A 22972-nucleotide genomic window follows, 5' to 3' on the forward strand; every position below is an offset into this window, starting at 1 on the left:
GCCTTGTTAAATACACCAAACACTCATCCATTCTTCAAAAAATGAGTCAGATTGATTCACAATAAAAGCTAAGGAAGTTAAAGTGCATGAAGGTTCTTGTTAAGATGAATAGTCAGAGTAGAATGTTATCCAAGGAAATAAAACATCCTGCATATTACAGCCTTACAACATGTCCTGCAAAGATAACAACAATATGAAGACACTGGGATGTGAATAATTTAAATATTAAGGCTAAATTGGCTGTCAAACATATTCCTCTAATGCCTGTGGGAATCATAGGAAAGCTTGAACAAAGGTGAACTGAGGTAAAAGATGAGGGAAACTGAGGTTGTGTCTGAGTGCCTGCATCACATTTTGTCTCTGATTTCTCTTTACATTAATTCTAACCATGCAGCATCTTGTGTGGATATACTACAGTATGCATTTGGGTGGAAATGTATTAAAACAATCCAAATATTTTTTTTAAAAATTGTATTTGACCATATTGTAACAAAGCCATAGGAAGACATAATCTTAAATCCTTGCATCAACTTCTGTTGCGGTTCTATGGAGCGGAATTTAAAATGGCAATTTCCTTTAATCACAAATGACATATTAAAATAGCCAGCATCCTGCAGCATCTCATAGCAAAGCTATGCGGATGATTGATTTTGCCTTAGTGTATTCCTCTTCAGGATAGCAACAGCATCTTCATCCATTTGCCCTTTTGTTTGGGGGAGTCACCGGGGAAGCCTTGGTAGCACGGTTAGCCAATCAATAAAAAGCAAACCTGTGAAGTCACTCCCCTTTTGACAAAATCCGTCCAATCAGCGTGTTTTCTCATCGTATGGGCGTTCCCATCCCCCACCCACCCTTCTGACACTGCCCTACCAAAGCTGTGTGGTTGAGCGAAGTGAATGACGTCTCTGCATTTGCGGGCCGCCGACGCAGGGCTGGGTTTCCATTTTCAGAGCGAGTTTCGGGGGGGATCGTCAACATGGAGCCGGAGATGGAGGACAAAACGTTGGAACTGATGGTAAGATTCGTTTCGTTATGGCATCCTGAACACCCGAAGTGTTCAGTATCTCTGTTATATTGGGCTAAGCGCCGAGGCTCGACTCGACGGCAGGAATGGGCTGAAGCGGCTTGTCGGGAGAGGTGGAGGAGAAAGGAGGGGGGACCAGAAAACAGAGGGAGGGCCTGAAATTATCGATACATTTCGTTAAGAATGCCCCTCATACTGGTCGGATTGATCACCAAGACCTTGACTTCAGCATCTGGCAAATGTGAAACACGCGTTGTTTCGGATAAAACTGGTAAACAGGGGAAATTAAAAGGTTGAGTTCAGTCGTCGGCCGAAGACAGCCGAGGATTCTCGGGGTAGCGTTCACTGCGGTGACGCTGCGCCACTTTAACTGGGCCCTGTCTGATACTTAGCCATCCAGCTAACACAGGCTAGAAGGCGATGAACCACGCAAATTTACGGGTATGTTATATTATGTAGTTTATGTTAACAACATATCACATAATAATAGATGTGTGGAACGGTCGAATAGATTTCCGAAACGAAGGGAATGTTGCTAAAATCGCTATAATGTTCTGGTTCTCTGTTTATATTTTCAAAGTGCGTAGAAGGAAGTGTATGGCTTTTTCATTCACATAGGGTTACCACGATTAGCGAGGTAGCAATTAGCTTAATAGCTAGCATGCTAAAAAATGCTAGGAGTACTTGACAGTCGTTATCACACCAAAACAGTCAATTGGCCGCGGCGGTGAAAGCTATTTTAATAACAAGAAACATGACCTGCCATGATAACATCGTTCTCCTGAATTGACGAGCAGATCTGGGGAACAAGTATTCGTTTTCTTGAGAAATGATTGGCTATCTTGAGAAGCTAGCCAGGCTAGGCTAACGTTAGCACAGTAATAGCTAACATTATCATTATAGGGGTCAAAGTGGTCTCAAGGAAGACGCCAATTAAGATAAGGCATTGTTTTGTTAATGAACTTAAACGCGGATTGTTTCTGTTCGGTTGGCGGGTACTCATATGCCATGACTGAAATACTGTGCAGCCCTCAGATTCTCTAACAAACAAATCAATTGTATTGCCATACTTGCAATAGACACAGCAATTTGGGCCTAGAAAGTAACATTTGAGAGTATGCTGTAGATTATATGGATCAGGTGTATCCTGTGGATCACAAACGTGGCTGAGTGAGCAGTTTGTGTCTATTTTTGTTATAGGATAATATCCACAATTACTACAGATGTTTATAGACCGAATAACTGTGGTTGAGAAGACTGAAATAAGTACAGAGACAAATTAGTAATGGAGACAGTCAGCGGATTACACACTCACCAGACTTTAGGAAGGTGTTTAAAAGTTCATAAAATGTAAACAGTGATTAACACTACTGTGAAGACATTTAAAAAAAGAAATACTTTGCTTTCCAAACCTTACAGTGGTTGTATAATCTTAATTTTGGTCTTTAAGATAAAATAAAAATAAATAAATAAATTGAAAGATTGTAAACATAAATATGCTCAGCCACAGAATAGGAAAACAATGTTGAAAAGAGATTATTAGTGCTAACATGGTATGAAAAGTAATTTATCTGACAAGTACACATACAAGAGGTAACCAGTGGACAAAATGAATTTATATATTAACACTATTTCTTCTCTCGGAGAACTGATCACGCATATCAAAATAGAGGAAACATAGATTTGTGCAAGGTTTGGGAACTGCAGTTTTACAGGCTTACAGGATTAATTTTGTCTGGGTTATGTCTGTGTATGTATTTTGATTTTAATTTTTGTTCCAGTGTTATTCACTAACCACTCATGAGAGTGGGGATGGCAGAACAGTGGGTGGGGTTTCTGTCAAAACTAGTGACAATAATTGACAATTACTCCCATTGCCCCTCCCTCTCCTCTACCTATCCCCACCCAGTTCATGTCTAATAATGCTTCTGTGTGTATGTTTATTAGTCTGTATCTTGTGTGTGAAGGAGTGTGTGTTCCTGCGCTCACTGTGCCAATGTGTGTGTAGCTCTAATACTGGTTTTTCCCCTCACTATCCCCCACCTCCTCCCCTTCTTCTTCTCTCCTCACCTTTTGATGGTTACACACCCACCTCCTCTCAATATTCAAACCAAACCTTTTCTTTTTCAATTTATTTATTTATTTCATTTTTACTTTTATATTCTTAACACTTTTTATAAACTCCACCTGTCCCGTTCCTTACCAACTCCTCACCACTTCATCCATTTGCCCATTCATCGATCCATCCATTCCCTCATCTCCTTTGGTTTCCTCCTCCCAACTTCCCTCATCAACCCCCCCTCCTCTTTTCCTTTACTTCCCATCTCTGGTCTCTCGCTCTTCCCTTTCTCTTCCTCCCTCACCCTGTCCACTTCGTTCTCCTCCTCCCTTCCTCCCTTCCTCTCTCTCTTTCACACAGTGCTCTGTGCCTCGCTCTCTCTGGCTGGGCTGCTCCTCGGTGGCTGAGAGTTTGTGTGCACTCAGGTGCCTGCAGAGCATCCCCTCCACCCGGGCTCACAACCAGGTTCTGCCTCTCTCCTCTTAATTCTGCTGCTCCTCCTCCTCTCCCTTCCCTTCCTCCCTCGCCATCTCCACACCCTTCACTTTTCTCCGCCCACGCCACATGACTCCTCATACCACCTTGGTGCAGACAGCGCCCACTCACCCCCTCACCCTCCTACCTCCTCACCTTCCGTTGTCCTTTCCTCCCTGTTGGAAGCACACTGCTCTCAGGTTCTTCTCTGGTGCCTCCTCAAACTCTGTCTGCTTGAAAGAGTGGCTTTATAAACTGTAATTGACTTCCTTATAATCATGTCAAATCACAGTCCTTGCATCTAAATTAGATCCCAGAACACTTAAAGTCAAACAGTGTTTATGTCGTGTAATGAAAACCGGAGACTTTTAAAATCAGTGTGAATAGTTACCAATTCCTAAGAAATTTGGTGTGACTGAAAGAAGGATGCCGGCGGTGTCAGAGAAGAACCTCGCACTGAGGAGTAACTTTTCTCCCCTTCTACCTGGAGGTGTGAGGGCCGAGGTGGGGGGTCTTCCTTCAAGCTCTGAGAGGCTACATGCTTGCTTGCCTGCCTGCCTGGCCAAACCTGGTCTGTCTGTTTTTATTCCTCCTTCCTTCTCTTCTCCTGCTCTGCATGATCATCAACACCAGCAAGCCCATTCTGGCTTCTTGTCCTGTCTGCTTTGGTCTTGGTACTTGACCGTTTGTTTGTTTGTGTGGTTGTGTTAGTGCCAACCACTGATATGGTCTTTGTTGGTTTGCTCTCCACATGTAACAACATCACCAAGTTGGATAACTACACTGAGCAAAACCTGAAATGGGGTTCTGGGTTTTACTTAGAAAAGAATATCTAAATCATTAGTAATCCTGTTTCTAAGATAGGCCCCAGGTTCAGCCCGCCAATGGCAACTCTTTGGCCTCTGAAGAAGCACTATCAGATTAAAATAAATAGACAGACAGGCCTGTATTCTAGCTTTTTTTGCCAACAAAGCTGTTTTCAAAGACAGTGACCTTGGCCCAGTCATCACATACACTGATATGCGATAGCATTGACCCTCTCTCAGGTAAAAGGCCCCGTGTGTCCCATTTCCCCAAATTAGCTTGTAATATCTGTGAACAGAGAATGTACTCTTGTAAAGAAAAAGAAACTTAGGAGTGAGCCTGCAAATAATAGCAATGATACATCAGTCATTTTTGGTGTTTCATATACAGTTATGTGCTGGAAAGGTTGTGCTGTTCCTGCTAATTTCTGGAGTTTGCAGTTTTTCCTACAAAGAATCGTGGTAGTTCAGGAATATGCTCATTTGGTGAAAACGTTTATTTTACAGTGTGCAAACATGTTGATTCAAGGTGTTCTACTAACACTAAAAGTTCAGCATATCTTCAGTCATAACTAAAACTAGTGAACATGAAGTGCCCTATAAGGATAGCAGGTCTTCATGTTGGTTTTGTTTTTATGTGATGAGGATTGTAAGATTATGAAATTGCTGCCAGACTATTAGTGACTCCCGAAGAAGTGTATATGCTACAATTCAATTGATGTGTTCATGATTAAATTTTATTATTCATTAAGTGTTAAGAGCCAGGTGAAAAGGTCAGCCTCTCACTCTGTTACTGTCAATAAGAGATTTGTGCCATAGTTCTGTTGTTATTCAAATCACTCAGGTCTAGTTTGTTTGGAAGACACAGTTGTAAGTTATAAATGGGTGGGATGCGCTTACCTCCCTTTTTTTTATCCTGTGTTGTAAGACCACTATCTGATTTTAGTTTCATCACAGTCATGCCTGAGCTGCTGCCAGTGACATACCCAAGATGCTGCAGTTTAATTTCCTGTCCAGACTACTTAGCCCACATCGCAGACAAGCAGGCAAATAGATTCCTTTTGTTGCAGTGCTCAGTTTTTTTTTCACTCCATATGTGTGCGTATGCACGGGTGTTTGTGCGTGCACGCCTCAGAAGTCATGATGGTTACCCTTCCTTGGCTGTGTTCGTGGCACTCTCGTGTCCAATGCTGTCCACACCGTTGCCCTGGCTCTCACAGTGCCTTTACCACAGATGCAAAGACAAAAAACACTAACCCGTACCTTCTCTTTGTTTTTTTCTTATCCTACAGAACACGTCAGGGATGGAGTCACAGAACCTCGTGGACGACCTGTCGCCAAAGAAGAACACAGTTCTCAAGGTGTGTGTGGATCTATATTTGTGTGTGTGTGCCATTTGTGTAGGCTATCCATGACTGCAGCTTTGTATAAAATAAAGATCTGCAGCTATTTTCATTTAAATTTACAGTTTTTCAAATATATATGCTAATCAGAAATGACACACAATGTATGAATTGTTTACATTCACTTAAATCTCCTACACAGGGATCTAAAGATTGATGATGCTGCAGTTAAAGCTTTCACGGGCTTCAAAACCATTAAACATTAAATTAAAAAAAAATGTTGAATAGAATTTATTTTAGATTCATAGTAGGGCTGCACAGCATAAAGAAAATAAGCAGTAACAGTGTTGAATATTGCGAGTGCCATTACTTGCAATTAATAAACAGATATTTAAGTGTACTCCGTTCTTAGATGTGCACAGTCCTTGTGCTTGTTTATGTGTATTTACTTTGGTCTTGAGGTTTTATTCAGGAACAAACCTACACTGTATTGTCACTGGAAATCTTCCCTGTTAATTTCTTCTCTGTTACAATTGCAGCAGTCTGCTCTGATTGCACCCACCACAACTCTCTCTCGCTCGACCAAACACTGTCTATGCACTGAGCTGTCCTTAAAGGAGCTACACAAATCTTATAGCATGAGCAAGACATAATTAGTGTTCTTTTGTGTTTCAACTCGTATGTTGTTTTAGGATTGGCAGCCATTTCATCTATGAAGTAAACAAGCCTTTGTCTGTCTTTATGCGGTGCTCTGGTCACGCAAATACACATGCAGACAAAGCGGGGGGGGGGAGTATCAGCGAGTGGAGCAGATGTAGTAACACACTTGCTCGCTCATCTTTTTCCACCCCGGCCCAAACTGGGCAATTGGCTGATTGTGTTTTTCTGTGACATCAGAATCGTATTTTTTCAGGTCATGTCGCTATTCAAGTAAAAACCTCACATTGTTGTTGACAAATGCCATTGATTAACATTTATTTTAAAGCATTTTTTTTTCTATTCCCACACATACACCCACACCACTGCAGGCTTCAAGTGGTCTAACGAGCCTTAACCCTTAGCAATAAAAAATGATTTTTTTTTACTTAGTCCATTCTGCAACATTTAGAAACTCCTCTTGATGTTGTTCACAGACCATAATGAGGATGGGAAAAAAAGATACGAAACTAATTGAGGTTAGGGGTGAGCAATATTTCGAATATACGTTAGGTATCACGTTCAAAGTGTGATATACAAAATGCCACTCTGTGATGTCGTTTTTCCTAAGTTCCAGCGTTTTGGTTCTCTTACTCTCTCCTAAGGCTCTCTCTCTCAGTAGACAGGTTTCTATTACAGATTTGCGCAAAACTTAAGCAATATTTTCGAAATGACTGCTTTTCTATTGAGTGATATTAAGCGACTTCTCTCGCGATGTTACACGACTTGCCTCTCGCGATAACATTCCAGTAACCATGACGATAATTGTCCAAATCATTGCCAGGTTTGTTTCTATTGCAGCCACTTAATAAGGCCAATCTAATATCACCATAATTTCTTTTTTCTTGTATAAGAGTTAAGAAGATCCCAGTCTCTTCCTCCGTCTACACATACAGAGCCATGTTTTGTAGAATGTTTCCTGACTTTGTTGTACTTTTTCTTCTTTGGGTTTAATGGTGGTTGGCATCCATAAAGTCGTATTACCACCACCCAGTAGTTAGTTTGTTTACAGCTTACAGTGAACTAATCATCAGGTGCGCTGTGGTCACAGTGTAACTTAACAGTGAAATGGAAGTGGCGGTAGTGTGAGCAGGTGAGGTATGCGTTCGCATTTGCAGAGCTCTGATCGCAACAGTTTAGTGACATTTTGGGACCACAGAGCACCAGTGCAACTTTGAAATATTAATGATGTGTGAACTGTAGAGCTGTTTGTTTGATGCCTGCTCACAGTGAACGATTAAAGGTGCCACTAACATTCAACTGTTGACCTGAAGTTTTAAGCCCACAGCAAAAACATCACTTACGACCCAAGACGAGCCAGGTCCTTCAGAATAAAAGCACTATTGACCCCACTTTGATTTATGTTATTATAACAATTAGTAATGCACAATAATGATTATTTCTAGTAATGCACAATAATGATTATTTCAACCAATGTTGATATCTGATCATTTCCAGCTTCTCGTGGCCGATAAAATACCGATAACAGATCATTTCTTTTTGTTTGTTTTTCATTACCTAAAGGTATGAACGGCTGAGATGTAGTGAGTGCAGGTTAATTTAAAATTACAGCTCCGACCTAACCAAATATAACTGACATCACTTCAGGTAACACAACAAAAACAAGGAGTTCAAGTTCTTAAAATGGACATTTTGTTTTCAAGTAAAATGCTCTGACAATCGGTCAAATCAGAGTTATTGTAAATTGTACCACTTAATAAAAATATTAAAACTTTTATAATACAACCAAAAGCCTACGGCTGCTTAGTCTGTTGATAAAACCCTGACCAATATAGATAGATGGTGGACTGTTGTGACCTTCAGAATATTTTGTGTTTTTAATATAAAAACAATGAATACATCAAGATAAAGAACAGATCTGCAGCTTTCATACACAAAATACACTTCAGTTCTTTTTTTTATCAACCTCTGAATTTGTGCATTTTAATCTTTATCAGTTTTCAAGAGCAACATCAATGTCATTTTTATATTTTTGTTTTTTTTCCCTCTTATTTTCTTATGTCAACATAATTGTACAAAAGTAATGCCGAAAATAATATTCTGAGTTATAGTGGAACTATAGAATGGAACATTCCCCAAAAAAGGCACTGCAGCGACAGAACAGTCCCTAAGTAACGGCTTTGTTGTGATCTCTGCATACTTACATATTGTTCTGTTTGTTGGGAGTTGGAAGAAATCAAACATCAGATCATCAGTTTAGTCTTTCAACATTACATCAACAACATAACTGAGCTGGAAATTCACTACACCTGAATTCACACCGTGTGCAGCGTGTCCTCATGTCATGTCACTGTCACACACAAACACACACACACGGAGCACGAGGAGAGAGAGGGGAGATGGTTGCTGCATACAACAGTGTTCAGTGGTTACTGAGAGCATCGAGCATGGTAATAAATGACAGTATATTTGTGAGAGGGTCCAAAAAGCCGCTAAATAGCGATAAAGTCGGCACGTTAGTAGTCCTCTCCTCCCATCACCCTGGTACCTTAGATCATCTTGTTTGTTAGTTTTTGGATGTGGAAATGTTGTTTTATTGCATAACATCTGTAACGGTATCCCCTACACGACAGTGAAAACACAGATTGACGGAAAATCTTGTAAATGGCGGGGAAAGAGTTAAAAAGAAAAAGAAACAATGGGGGAAACCCTGCTACTGGCTGCAATGACATGTTTTGGACTGATCTAGCAGGCGCAGCAGCTTGACGTCACGCACAGCATAATGCAGTGTGTGTAGTACTGGCGGAGCGAAACCATGGGCAAAAATTTATGCTTAGTATTAACGGTTCTATGTATCGGCCAAAAATTTTATTATCGTAATTATCAGTATGACGTCATAAAGCCCATTATTGGGCCGATAATTATCATGCATGCCTAATTACAATACTTTTTTCTTTCATTTAACCATGTTTTACTAAATTGTATTATAACAGTATAACAGTAGTGTATTAAACTTTATTATATGACCGTAGCTACTTTATATGTATTATAACTGCAGTTTATTCAATAATTTTGTATTTTAGTCATTAACCTTAGTTTAAGGGGCATTTAAAAATATTAAGATATATATTGTGTATTGCGATATAGCCTTAAGATATTGCAATATTATTTTAAAGCCACATCGCCCAGTCCTAATTGAGGTGATATTGTCTTTGCTCTAATGTAGTAAGTAGATATGAATTTAAATGTTATTTTTACAAACTTACAGCTTAGTAATGGTCCTGTTGTGGGGTCCCGCAAGCGTCCGTCAGAGGGAAACTACGAGAAGGAGAAGGAACACTGCATCGCCCTGTTTGACCAGTGGTCGGAGGCCGACCAGGTGGAGTTTGTTGAGCGCCTGATCTCCCGTATGTGCCACTACCAGCACGGCCACATCAACTCCTACCTCAAACCAATGCTGCAGAGGGACTTCATCACTGCGCTGCCAGGTACAAACACAGATAGAAATGCAGTTACAGTTAGGCCAACATAAGATTCATCATTTTCATTTTTTAAGGGATTTCCCTGAATGCAATGATTTTACTGAAAAGAGAAGATTATTCTTAAGGGATTTTGATTTATGTTTATTCAATCGAGAGTTGTTTTCTGTTGCATTAGGATGATCATTGCACTTTAGAGTAAATGAGGCCTTCTAATGAGCATAGTAACAACAAAAAGGATACAATTTCAGAAGGTGCACTGCAAATGGTATTTTCAAAAAATTCACCCTGGTTTTCGTATTATTGATTTTATTTTTCAAAGTATTTTTTAATTTTTGAAATATATACCAATAATCATGGATTATGTTACAAGATAATGAACCTCAGGCACAGATAAACCAACTAGATGAAATCCTATTCATTTCGCAGCAAAAACTCCACTCAGCCTCTTCTCTTCCTCCCTTTAGCCCAAGGCTTGGATCACATAGCGGAGAACATCCTGTCTTTTCTGGATGCACGCTCGCTGTGCTCGGCAGAGCTGGTGTGTAAGGAGTGGCAAAGGGTCATTTCTGAGGGTATGCTGTGGAAGAAGCTCATCGAACGCATGGTCCGCACTGACCCACTCTGGAAAGGCCTGTCTGAGAGACACCAGTGGTGAGAATGGACATACACCCATTTACACTCACACATACAGGGTCAGCTAGCTTACTTTTGTTTCACATTAAGATGTACAAATATCTGACACTTGCAGAAATTAAGAGGGTAATATCTGAAGCTAAAGGCAAAATACATGTTTTTAGTTTGCTTGTTAGTCTTTAATTTTTTTGCCATTTAATTTAGGATAGGAAGGTTACAGTCCAGTGCACTCAGAGCAGCTATCATTCTTCAATTTTTCTTTCCCTAGGGAGAAATATCTGTTCAAGAACCGTACGTCAGAAGTCCCACCCAACTCCTATTATCACTCCCTTTATCCCAAGATCATCCAAGATATAGAGGTAAGAGACAGCGAGAAGGATTTCAGTATTAACTGAACTATTGTTTTGGTAAGCATATGTAATTTTGTGCTGTCATTAATGCACCATATATTTGCTTTCCTTGTCAAAAAAAGTAAATTGCAGGGAATTTATTCTTGTATGTGTGTGTACCCTATACAGCATATGCTGGTTTATATTCAAGCAGACACAATGCAAGATTTTCATTACATGATTATCAGGAGCAAAAAAGTTCAAAATAACAATATAATATTAATAATAATAATAATAATAATAGTTGTTATAATAATAATATAATAGAAAATTATTTTAAAAAACAAAAAAATTAAAACAGGCTTTCTGTCGTTTGATTTTTTAGCTTTGTGTATTGTTCATTCTGTGTTTTTATGGCAGATGAATTACTCTGAAAAATACAAAATATGAGCGTAAGGATTTGCAAGAGTCTGTAACCATTACTGTGTACAAAAAGACCAATTACATGTAATGGATAGGGGCAAGATAACCAGATGGCGTTGTGGAAGGGAGACCGCAAGAACATAATGAAATGCAAATAATCTAAGTGCCGCTGGATTATTTACTCAGTATTATTGTTTATGTATTATTGACATGATATTAGTGTTTCATTTTGAAATATCATGGCTATTGTCAATACCGATATATTGCGACACCCCCAATTAATATTGACTTATTTGAATTTACATAGTATTTTTTTGTTTTTATAGAGTATATGCATCACTATTTGTTTGTTTTTTTGTTTTGTTTTGTTATTTTCACCTTAAAAAAGGGCAGGACATGTGTGATTTGACCACATGTCCCGTCCCATTGGTCGATCTAATAGTGTTGTTTTAGTATATAGCAAACTTTTCACACTTTGCTTCACTCACATAAAGATCTTTTGATTACAGCTAATTTAATTGACGGTTAATTGTCTTGGTGTTAATGTTATTCTAATCACAATAATCTCATGACCATTTTCCACTTAGCTATATCACATCTTTTACGGTCCCCTCTTATAACATAACATGACATTTGCTTCTGTCCTCTCTATCTGTCAGTGCTTCTCTTTTTGGTTGCCTTGTTTGTTGGTGTTTCTCATTGTTTCTCCTTCTTTTTCCAGACTATTGAGGCAAATTGGCGATGTGGCAGACACAACTTGCAGAGGATTCAGTGTCGCTCAGAAAATAGTAAAGGGGTTTACTGTCTCCAGTACGACGATGACAAGATCATCAGTGGCCTTAGAGACAATTCCATCAAGGTACGTGTCTGTTGAACATTAAGGACAGTCTGAAGTTTGTGAGTTTATGAATTTAACCACTTCATTATCTTTGCCACTGTGCCTGGGAACACATTGGCTCTCTTCTGAACTTTCTAAAACGACCTTAGAGGTCTGTATAATGGACATGTTGGCAGGGACAAAAAAGGCTGTTTGTCTTTTTATAGGAGGTATCATTTTCTTATGTTCTAATGTCAAATTTCTCTTGTAGTCATTGTCTAAGTGGATTGTATTTGAATGGGCGATGCACTGACAGCTCATAGAAACAGAAACTCACTGACTAGAATTACAGCTGGTAGCACCTAGGGGTGGGAGATATGGCTGAAATCTTTTATCACAGCGTATGTCATTTTATATCATGGTAATGGTATATACCAAAATCCTGTAATTGTTCTGTGAATTTAATTGATCCCATACTTAATTACATTTTGTTTTTTACTTCTTTTATTTTATTTATTTGGAACCTCCACACAGACAAAAAAACAACCGCCTCATATTAACACTTGACACAAAACACAAAACAAAGAGTAACACTAAGATTCCTTTTAAATAAAAGCTTTAGAGTTCCTAAGAACAATAATTTAAAATGTTTCTGGTGTCTGCATTTTTAACTTTACTCTCCTCCAAGTCATATTTTGAGGCAGGAATAGCGAGAATCAGAGGATTCAGGCCTGCCCGACAGTCATGGGGAATGAAATGTTCAATCACACCTTCTGATTTGTCTTTAAAAAAAGCTCCTTGCTTCTGCACTTGACAAGCGCAGTGCACCTGTGCCTGCATGCCTAAAGATAACCTGATAATGTTGAGCTGTTTTGATTCAACAAACGCTAGCCATCACAGCTTCAGTGTAGTGTTAGGTGTTAACATAATATCCATGGATTCCAATGTCAACATAACATACTTGTTATTCCAAATTCCACTCGTATAACATTACAGAAGTAAGAGCTCTGGGACTACTTGTTTATCGTTTTTAAGGTTACCCTTTTGCAGATGACGCAATATAAGTTGAGCTCCCCAGCCGGAGTGGCAAATAACTGAAAGTTGGCCACTGATGGTTCTATTTTCTTTATGCTAAGATAATGTTAGTAATGCTAATACTGACACAACCACAAAGTAATAAACAATTTGCTTTTGATTTACTTTGGAACCTGAGACTCACCCTTGAGACAACAGTGTAGCTACACAAACACAAACAAGATGTCTTGTTTATATAGCAATGGCATTATGACAAAATTGTGAGTTAATGCAAGATGGGTGGCAATGTTTGTGTGTGATATATTTTTTAAAGTGCCTTGAACTGATGTCCCACTTACATTACTTCTGTAGCCATAGGTTTACATTAATTCTAGGTTGGATTTTCCTAATATAAATTCACATTTTGAAGGTGTTCTTTGAAAAAAACAAAAAAAAAGCTCTATTGCAGGGATTAGCACATTTTTGTCACCTTTTTCATCCCTGATAAGTTTGCACATCTGTTAAGGGCAGAGTAGTCAGTCTGATCAACATTTTTACGGTCTTTGGGTTTCATTCATAAAATGTTAGTAAATCTGTGAGTAGATTTTTTTAAAAATTTTGGGGGGCTTTTTTTGCCTTTATTTGATTGAACAGTTTAAGCATGAAAGGGAGATAGAGGGGATGACCTGCAGCAAGGGGCAGAGGTTGGAATTGAACTCGCGGCTGCTGTGGAAAAGATGTAGCTTCTGTACATGGGGCGCCTGAGCTACTGCACACCCTGTTTTCACGGATTTGATCGTAGGTGCATGTGTTGGTTCACGATTGCCAGCCAGTCATAAACTGACAGGACGCTCCTGATAGTCAGCAGTTAGCCAGTGACCACCATATAAAGAGGTGATGATTACCATGGATAGGTGCATCCTGTTAACCTGTGTACAAACAAAGCGAGAGAGAAGGAAAACTTTTCTGATGCTGAGATTGAAGTCATTTTGGGTGGAGTTGAGAGAAAAAAAATTTCTTTTATGACACTATGGTGGACTTTTTCGTGCTTAAATGGCATTTTGGCAGGAGCTCTAATGGACCGATTCAAGAGGTAAAGAGAGAGAAAGAGGGGGAGAGAGAGGGAAAGTGATGAAACAACAAAGCATATGGAGAACCGGGGACGCGAGAGAGCGCACCTGAGAGAGGGATGGAAAAAGAGAAAGGGGGGCTGCAAGGCAACTTTGTTAGCGTTTGCCTCTGCCTCCCCAGCAGTGGGAGAGATGTGCGTAACATGCAGAGGAGAGTGGTAAAAAGGAGTGTGAGAAAACACACCATCCCTTTGCTTGTAATACATGTTTTGATAATAAAAAACATTTATTTCATAATATATAAAATGTTATATAATAATATTTTTAAAAAATTTTATAATGCAGATTTGGATTTTTAATTGAGCTTGGGCTCAAAAGTGAACATAACAGAGCACAATGCGAATTAAAATGATAATTTCTAATAAAGACAACCAATATTTCTGTGCATTATACAACAGCAGTACAGGCAGTCAGAAGCGTACATAATGAACAAGGTGTAGATTTTGTTACCACTTAAGAACAGATTGGAGCTACTAACATATTGATGAATGCCGAAATTCACATACATTTCCTTCTGCAAACAGTTTACACACATTCGTCCTGTCCACATTTCATGAATGAGACCCATTAAGGGGAAAATGCAAAGCCCTTTTTTTTCTCAATTTTAACATAGCTAAACATTTTTTCCTGATATTTCTGTTCTGACTTTTATGCTTTTGAAAGAATATATTTTTCAAATTTAATCACTTGTTTTTTTCCTGCTGCTGCTGCGGTAGTTAGAAGATGGCATGTATCAGTCTGCCCAGCTGTCCCGAACTGACATGTAAAAGTAATTAACATTGATCCCATTTGTGTGTTTAAGCAACGGCAGCCAAAGTGTTAGCTCTGAGAAAGACATGCATGCTGTGTGTGTGGTTGTTTTCTTCCTACCTGGATTTGTGTTTTTATGATTGGAATCTTTTCTTCCGGCTCAGTATGGCTTATTATCTTATTGTCTATGGCGCTGAGCTAACCCAGCAGACACTGAGACAGAACACAAGTGAATTATAGGATAAAAGGGCTCGGCTCCAGACCCGTTGTGTGTTCCACTTATCTGTCTGGCCTGGGAGAAGAGGAGAAGATGATGAAGAGGAGGGGAGGATGGAGGGAGGAGAAGAGCGGATTTGTCTTCTTATTGTTCTGGAGGAGGCTGACGCACACCCAGGAAAGCGCTTGAATGGCTCTTACGTACACACTCAGAGCTCAGCAGTAGGGAAATGGGGCATGAACACTGCTGTAAGAATAGGCCATTCTTAGCATGACCCAAATCTGCAACCTTTTCACAACCAATTATTTTTCCTCTTCTTCTTTGTCCTCCTCTATCTCCCCCTGCTTCTCCCTTCTCCTCCTGCTCCTGGCCTGTCTCCTCATAGATCTGGGATAAGCAGTCTCTGGAGTGTCTGAAGATACTGACCGGTCACACAGGCTCAGTGTTGTGTCTGCAGTATGATGAGAGGGTCATCGTCACCGGGTCTTCTGACTCAACTGTCAGGTACGACACACCTCTTGTTACATGAGGAACATGCTGTCTTTTAAGCAGGACTAGCGAGTAGTAACAGTCAGTACGTTTACATGCACAGTTAAGTAGAGCTACGGTTATAGCTCAATGAGGCCATTTAATTGGACTGCTGTTCTTGTCCCAATACACAAGCACTAGGGAGGAGTCAATTCATTGACAGAAGTATGTCTGACTCTGCCACAGTAGGGGGCGATATACCCCATTTCAGCTAGTTGCTGTTGGACTTTCTTCCTGTTGACCTTTTAAGTCAAACACCAAACAAGTCAGCAAGTGGATAGCACGTTGTCGAACAGTGACAAGCTGGATAACTTTTCGGCGCTGTGCATTTCGTACGTATTGTACCTTTTTACCTTTGTCTTTTTTTGTTTTTTTGCCATTCTTTTTTTTCTTTAGTTTTTACGTACTTTCTTCTACAAATGTATGCATTTTGACTTCTGGGTCAAAGCTAGGTGTGACAACCATTGAACAAAGAGGCCTCTCTTTAAGTTGCTGTTCAATAGGTTTTCTCAGTTTGCTCATTCAAAATTGAGTGCATCTGCAAAATATATTCAGTATTTAATACACAGAGCAAAATGTATAAAACATTGTACTGTTTGTGTGAAATTACATGCTTTCTTATCACCTGAAATGGTTGCTAATGTGATAGATTGCTTTAAAGCCTGTCCTAAATCAAGTAGCTGCTAGATTTGCTTTACTCACCTGCCAAAGATAAACAAAAAAAACAATGGTTATCTTTTGAGTGGCTGACAGATCTTTGAATCCACAAGCCACAGTGGCAGGTGGACAAAAAAATTTCCAACCTTGACCTCTGCTGTAAAAGCAGGTGAATTGCATTTGATTTTAACACCAACAGTTTGGGAGGCGTAAAATCCTAACTATACTGCACCAAGCCGGTTATAGTTGCGGGGCTCAAACTACGGTACTTTTGCTGTTGTCACACCATCTAACTTTTCACACACTGTATGCTTATGGTCCGTTTTGCACCCAGTCGTGACCAAAGTACCGACTGCTGCCCCCATTTTACGATCAGTTCCCACCCAACCAACAGCTGCTCCTCACAGTCTGGCAGGGAAAACATAAATGCTGACGTTTATTATTTCATAATGAGTTAGATTTACTATCATTACTGGAGATAGTGTGATATGTTTTATTGCAGATATTTAAAGACCTGGCGTGTGTGTGTGTATGTTGACACTTGCTTGGCGACTACACACAGAAGCCCAACATTAATTCTCTTATTACTTCACACTTCAGCCGTACTCACTGGGCAGTATCCAGGGAAAATGTGACTTCACTTCCTTAGCAACAGCTTGACAGGCACTTTGTTTGTAGGTTTGGTTGTCAGCTTTTCCAGTGTGTTCTGCATTTGACTTTCAATGCCCCACAGTGCAGTTCAATAACATGTTCTTCACAGCCGTGTGTGTGTTTGCGCGCAGTTCATACAGTATGTGTGAACTCTTGAGTTGCTCTCCATTGTAAAACTAATAAACATAATTCTCTCTCCTGTCTCCATTGTTTTCCTTTTTCCTTCACTCCCATTACATTTCTTTTCCACTCTCTGTCTTCAACCTTCTTTTCTTTCATTTTGACCACTCTCCCCGCTGCCCTTGTCTCGTTTTTCTTTCCTACTCACCCCTTCCTCATATCATTTTCCACTTTTCTCACCCCTTTGCCATTTCTTCCCTCTTTGTCTCACACCCCGCCCCTCTCATTCCACATCCCCATTTTCCCTTCCTGCCTTTTCTTTTCCTCTCTCTGTCACCTTTACCCTCATCATTCGGCCTGCAGGGTGTGGGAGGTGACAACGGGTGAGGTACTGAACACACTGATCCACCACAATGAGGCAGTTCTTCACCTGCGCTTTGCCAACGGCTTGATGGTCACCTGCTCTAAGGACCGCTCAATCGCCGTCTGGGACATGGCTTCTCCTACGGACATCAGCCTACGTCGTGTCCTTGTGGGACACCGGGCGGCTGTCAATGTGGTCGATTTTGACGACAAATACATTGTGTCCGCCTCAGGGGACCGCACCATCAAGGTAACGAGCTGAGGAGGTGGTTCCTAGAAAACCCTTTTTTTTGATAGTGTCTGCAGGGTTTGTTTCAATGAAATGTTCTTTGTCTAATAAAGTTTGGAGCACACACTGAGAACTTTTCATATTTACAAAGTCTCATAAAATACTCCTTGTAACAGAAATGTCGAGCTTGTTCTGTAGTTTCAAACCTGCCAAGTGTATTTCAGAGTGGATGTTTGGTAGGCTGTACTCCTCTGACTGAATCCAGGTCATTGTTTCACAAAGTGCTCTGTGTTGCTCTCTGCAGGTGTGGAGCACCAGCACCTGTGAGTTTGTGCGCACTCTAAATGGTCATAAGAGGGGCATTGCCTGTCTACAGTACAGAGACCGTCTGGTGGTCAGTGGCTCATCTGACAACACAATTCGGTAAGTGTGTGAGTTTAAAGATGTATATGGTTTATATATTATGTAGTATTTTACTGAAATGTACATTGTTAAAATTACAAAGATTTGATGTGAAAATAATCAAAAAGTACTAAAAAAGTTCATTTAACATTACAAGTGAGACCAGTCGGTCGAAAACGCTTAATTCCAATTGTTCATTGTTTCAAATAATACCTCAGTGTAGACACTGTATTTTGCTTTGTGTGTTTACTAAGGCTACTCTTTCTCCAGGTTATGGGACATAGAGTGCGGGGCATGTTTGCGAGTTCTGGAAGGTCACGAGGAGCTGGTGCGTTGCATTCGCTTTGACAACAAAAGGATTGTCAGTGGCGCCTACGACGGGTCAGTCTCTCTCACACACACACACACACACACACACACACACAGCTTTGTGCACAGAGACACATTTTGTTCTTGACGCTGTGTCGTGTCATGTTTCTCTCTGCAGGAAGATCAAGGTGTGGGACCTGCAGGCAGCCCTGGACCCACGAGCCCCTGCCAGCACATTATGTCTGCGCACTCTAGTGGTGAGTACCATTTGTTTTACCCTGTCACAACAGGGCTGCCCGATGGAGCTCATGCACAAGTCTCTGAAACTTCAGTTCCTTCAAAGCAATCTAAAGGTTGGCTTCAAAAATCCCAAATGTACAGGATGAAATAATACTTTCACCTCTTTGTGAATCCTCTTTTTCACAAGTTTTAACTCATCGTTAATTCCACCTCTGATGTGTATTTTGTCAGGGATTTTGAGAATCATTAAATAGAGAACCACTCATTTGCAAATTTTTGTTGCGGTTAGCAAAAGTGAATACTTTCAAGTGCAATAGTCCTGTTATAAACCCTGCCATCATGATTGATATAATGTTCCGTTTTTTGTTGAAACTATTTAGAGAGCTGCAGATCAAAACACCTTGGGGTGGCCTTTAGCTCACCTGCTAGAGTGTGCACCCCATATGCTGAAGCTTTTGCAGCGGCTCGGGTTCGACTCCAGCCTGTGGCCCTTTGCTGCGTGTCATTCCCCCTCTCTCTCCCACATTTCCTGTCAATCTAGCTGTCCTATAAAATAAAGGTGAAATCGCCCCAAAAAAAATTATCTTAAATAAATCTAAAAATTAAAACACCTCTGCTTTTTTTGTAATGTCTCGGATGGGGATGTGGTGATGTCAGCAGTCCTCAATATTAAGATTGTGCTGCAGTTTGCTTCTAATGTCAAATTAAACAGTCTCACATTAATGTCTTACCCTGGTTGGTCAGCCTTCAACCACTGTGTCTCGTTGGTGACATCACAGACGTCCATGTTTTTGAGTTTCTTAAACCCACCTGTATGCATAACATGTTATCATGCTCTTTTATTCCATCGTGTTTTCAGGAGCACTCTGGCCGCGTGTTCCGTCTCCAGTTTGATGAGTTTCAGATCATCAGCAGTTCTCACGACGACACCATTCTGATCTGGGACTTCCTGAACGTCTCGACCAACGGCCAGTCAGAGGGACGGTCTCCCTCCCGCACCTACACTTACATTTCTAGATAGCAGGTAAAAAGACTTACACACATTCACACTGATAAAGACTCTGTAAAAAATTTTAAAACAACTTTCAAATGCTGCACAGCTTTTTTTCTTTGTTTTTTTCTTTTTTAGCACAACTATTTATTCTGTTTAAACTGAGTGTTTCTGCAGTCAAACATGCTCTGTACATTAGGTCATACTAATATTAATGGTATTATATTATTTGCGGAAAAAGGGATAAAAATATGCACATCCACAAAATGTTAAGAAAGGTGCTGGACCCACAAAGATTGCAAACAAAAACAGAGAGAGGTCCGCACACTTTTTGCTCCCCTTGCAGCTTTTTTTGAGCTACTCACAAGTGACGTTTCGAGCAAAACAGCTCTTCTTCAGACTAGTCTCTCTGTTTGTATTGTATTATTTGCAGAATTAGATTCCAGTGGCGGCTGCAAAGGATTGTTTCTGACTCCTGTGATCCAAACTTTTCCAATAACTCAAGAGCGATGTAAAATTAAGTTAAAATGAATTATTAAAAAAAGAAAAATGTTATAATTTCTAGAATCACAGCATGTTTTTATCTAAAGAAATATTCAGCTTCAATCCATAAGTTGTTTGTGTTAAACCTTAAAAAAACAGAATGTTCACTTCAGTCAGACCTTTTTCTCTCTACTAGCTGCACAAAAAATGAGGCATGCTCCCGTATTACCAGGTCGGTCAAGCAGTCATTAACAGCAACATAAGCCACATTTATTTGTTGAAAAATTTTTATTTAAGTTAAAAAAAAAAAAAAAAAAGCGCAAGTGTCATTGCAAGTGTCAGACCGGCACAGTTGTCAAATAACAAATGTACCTGCAGCCATCTGCGCACTCCTGGGCGTGTCAGTCTTGAAGTGAGGTGTGGTCAGGCGTACTGTTGGTGGATTGCTATTTTGAGGCAACAGAAAGCGAATGCGCCATTGACCAAATAAAAGCTGGTCTGAAGTCAAAGGCGCAGTCTGTTTCCTGCTATTTAAATGGCAGATTATTCAGAAAGCAAGATGAGCCTGCACTCATTGGAGCATTCTTTGTGGCATGTTGTGTGTTGCACAACATTGATATACGTCACTTATGTCTCTTGGACATAAATTAGGGCACATTACAGGATGTAGGAAGGCATGAGGCTGAACTACTGCCAGTTAACCCAACTATGCCAGCAGCAGCACGCGCGCTGAGAGATCAGCTGGCTCACTCTGTTTCTGCTTGATTTTTACGCTGAGTGGCGAGCTTTGTTTACCCCTCCTCACATCACTGTACACTGTTCTGGATTGTAAGGCCGTTCTGGAGGTTCCAAAAAATGACTGAACCTGCACAGCCACGTCCTCTCATACCTGCTTTACCTCTGCTGCTTTTGTTGATATCTGCTGCTTTCGTAAATTGTCTGCTAGCGCGCCTTCAACTTTCGCACAAGCAGATCGGTTTCTTCAGCAGAACACCTCTCACATCTGTAATTCGCCAAATCTGTCATTTAGATCGCAATCTGCCAATCCCTGGCGCACTTGGCTTTTAAAGGGAATGGTAGCTGACGCACAGATTGGTTAATTCGTGTTCTGCCCAAAACACACCCATGACTAATGCAGACTCTAAATATAACCCCTCTGCATTGTACCTGGCGCACAGATTATCTGCCATTTAACTAACAAAATGGACTTTGGCACGCCCTAAACGCATTTTGCACCATGTGCTTTAGACCTTGCTCTATAGATCATCTAAATAGGGCCCAGGATGTTCTTGCTGACTGGGAAACCCATGTCTGATCGCAGACTCCTTGCTATCCACCAGGTGGCGCCATCCATCTAATCCTTTCTTGGAGGAGCCCAGGGCTGATTGGCTGATGGGTGCGTCCATCATGGAAAGGAGCCCGTCTCTTCTCCTTCCTCCTCGTCATCTCTCTGTCCACCTCCCGCCCAGCCACCTCCGCCTCACCGCCCGTTCTGACAGACTCTTGAGCTTGGGGCCCATTGCCTGCCAGTCCCGTGACATGCACACACAGACACACATACACACAGATCAACACTGATGAGGATTCCCTACTACAGAACCAATGCAACTCTCCCGAGAAGTTCACCTTCTACTACTAATTTATGTTTTGTAAAGTACACTAATGACAGTATTAACTTAGACCTTATATAAGTCACAGGCTCCCTTTTTGTCGCCTTGATACAAAGTTAAAGCAGCTCCTGCTCCTCAGTTTTCAACGCCTGCCAAAACAGGTTTCCACAGATATGGAATCGCTTATAGATATATATATATATTTATATATATTGCACACACACACACACACACACACACACACACACACACACACAGTGACACATTTGGACAGAGGATGACCGGAGCTGTGATGCGGGAGACAGAGACTCTTTACTCAGCTCTAGGAAAGGAGGGAAGGACGGGAGATGGAGGGAGTGAACGAGGGAGAAATGCGTCGGGGATGACTTCCCTGCTCCCTCTCACTCCCTCACACTCCTCCCTGTCTCTCGCTCTCTCTCCACCCCCCCCCCCCCCCCTACCCCCCAGAGATGCACACTCACTTGGAATATGGGGGCGCACACACTCAAGTTTGCTCGAGTGTGTGTTTGTGTATGTGGACTTGTGAAACGGCAGAGCAGAAGCGTCAAACAGACAGACATGCATGTGAGGTTGCCTTGGATACAGCATCCCGGTACACCTCTGCTTTTTTTTCTCTTTAACTCTTACTTTCTTACTGTTTTTTATTACTGTTATTTTCTCATTTTATTTGAGTATTTTGGTTCTTAGTACAAAAATCATACTAAGCGTAGTCCTCTTTCTACCCCCCTCTCTCTCTCTATCTCTTATTGTCTTTTCCTCATTCTTTCTTCTAACTTCAACCCTTGTTCATCTGTCCCTTTCACTCCATCTTTCTCTCCCCCATCATCTACGTGCTTGCTTTGGTTATGAGAGAAGCTGGAACTCAAGAGCTCAAATTTAGCTGTAAACGGAGTTGTCTTGTCAAAAATTGTGTTGTATATTAAAAATGATTTTTTAAAGAAGATGACCTTATTGTGAATAAAGTACTTGACAGTGGTGGAGTGTTGAGCCAACTGTAACATGAATGAGTGTCTAATTGTCTGTCTGTTCTTGTCTGTGTGTGCATGTGTGGGTGGATTTGAGCTGCACTGCCTCTCTATCTGACATGTGGATACAATTCAGCAAGCCTTCTGTCTGTTTCTTTTGTTCTCCAAGACGAACAGAAGAATCAGTTGCTGTCTTTCCTGAAGACAAAGAATTTTGGTATGTATTTTTAATGTGTGAAATTCCTGAT

General features: G+C 40.6%; 1 protein-coding gene across 1 annotated transcript; it reads left to right on the forward strand.

Moving 5' to 3' along the window:
- Window positions 1–893: 893 nt before the first annotated feature.
- Window positions 894–22763, forward strand: fbxw11a (F-box and WD repeat domain containing 11a). The gene is made up of 13 exons (XM_042493033.1): window positions 894–1015; window positions 5653–5721; window positions 9629–9848; window positions 10307–10493; window positions 10744–10834; window positions 11949–12086; window positions 15541–15659; window positions 17475–17724; window positions 18008–18126; window positions 18376–18486; window positions 18593–18671; window positions 19514–19678; window positions 21469–22763. The coding sequence occupies exons 1-12, from the start codon at window positions 977–979 to the stop codon at window positions 19673–19675; spliced, it is 1584 nt and encodes a 527-aa protein (XP_042348967.1). The 5' UTR covers window positions 894–976; the 3' UTR covers window positions 19676–19678; window positions 21469–22763.
- The last annotated feature ends 209 nt before the right edge of the window (window positions 22764–22972 follow it).

Source organism: Plectropomus leopardus, chromosome 9 (genome assembly GCF_008729295.1).
Source record: "Plectropomus leopardus isolate mb chromosome 9, YSFRI_Pleo_2.0, whole genome shotgun sequence".
Classification (NCBI taxonomy): Eukaryota; Metazoa; Chordata; class Actinopteri; order Perciformes; family Serranidae; genus Plectropomus; species Plectropomus leopardus.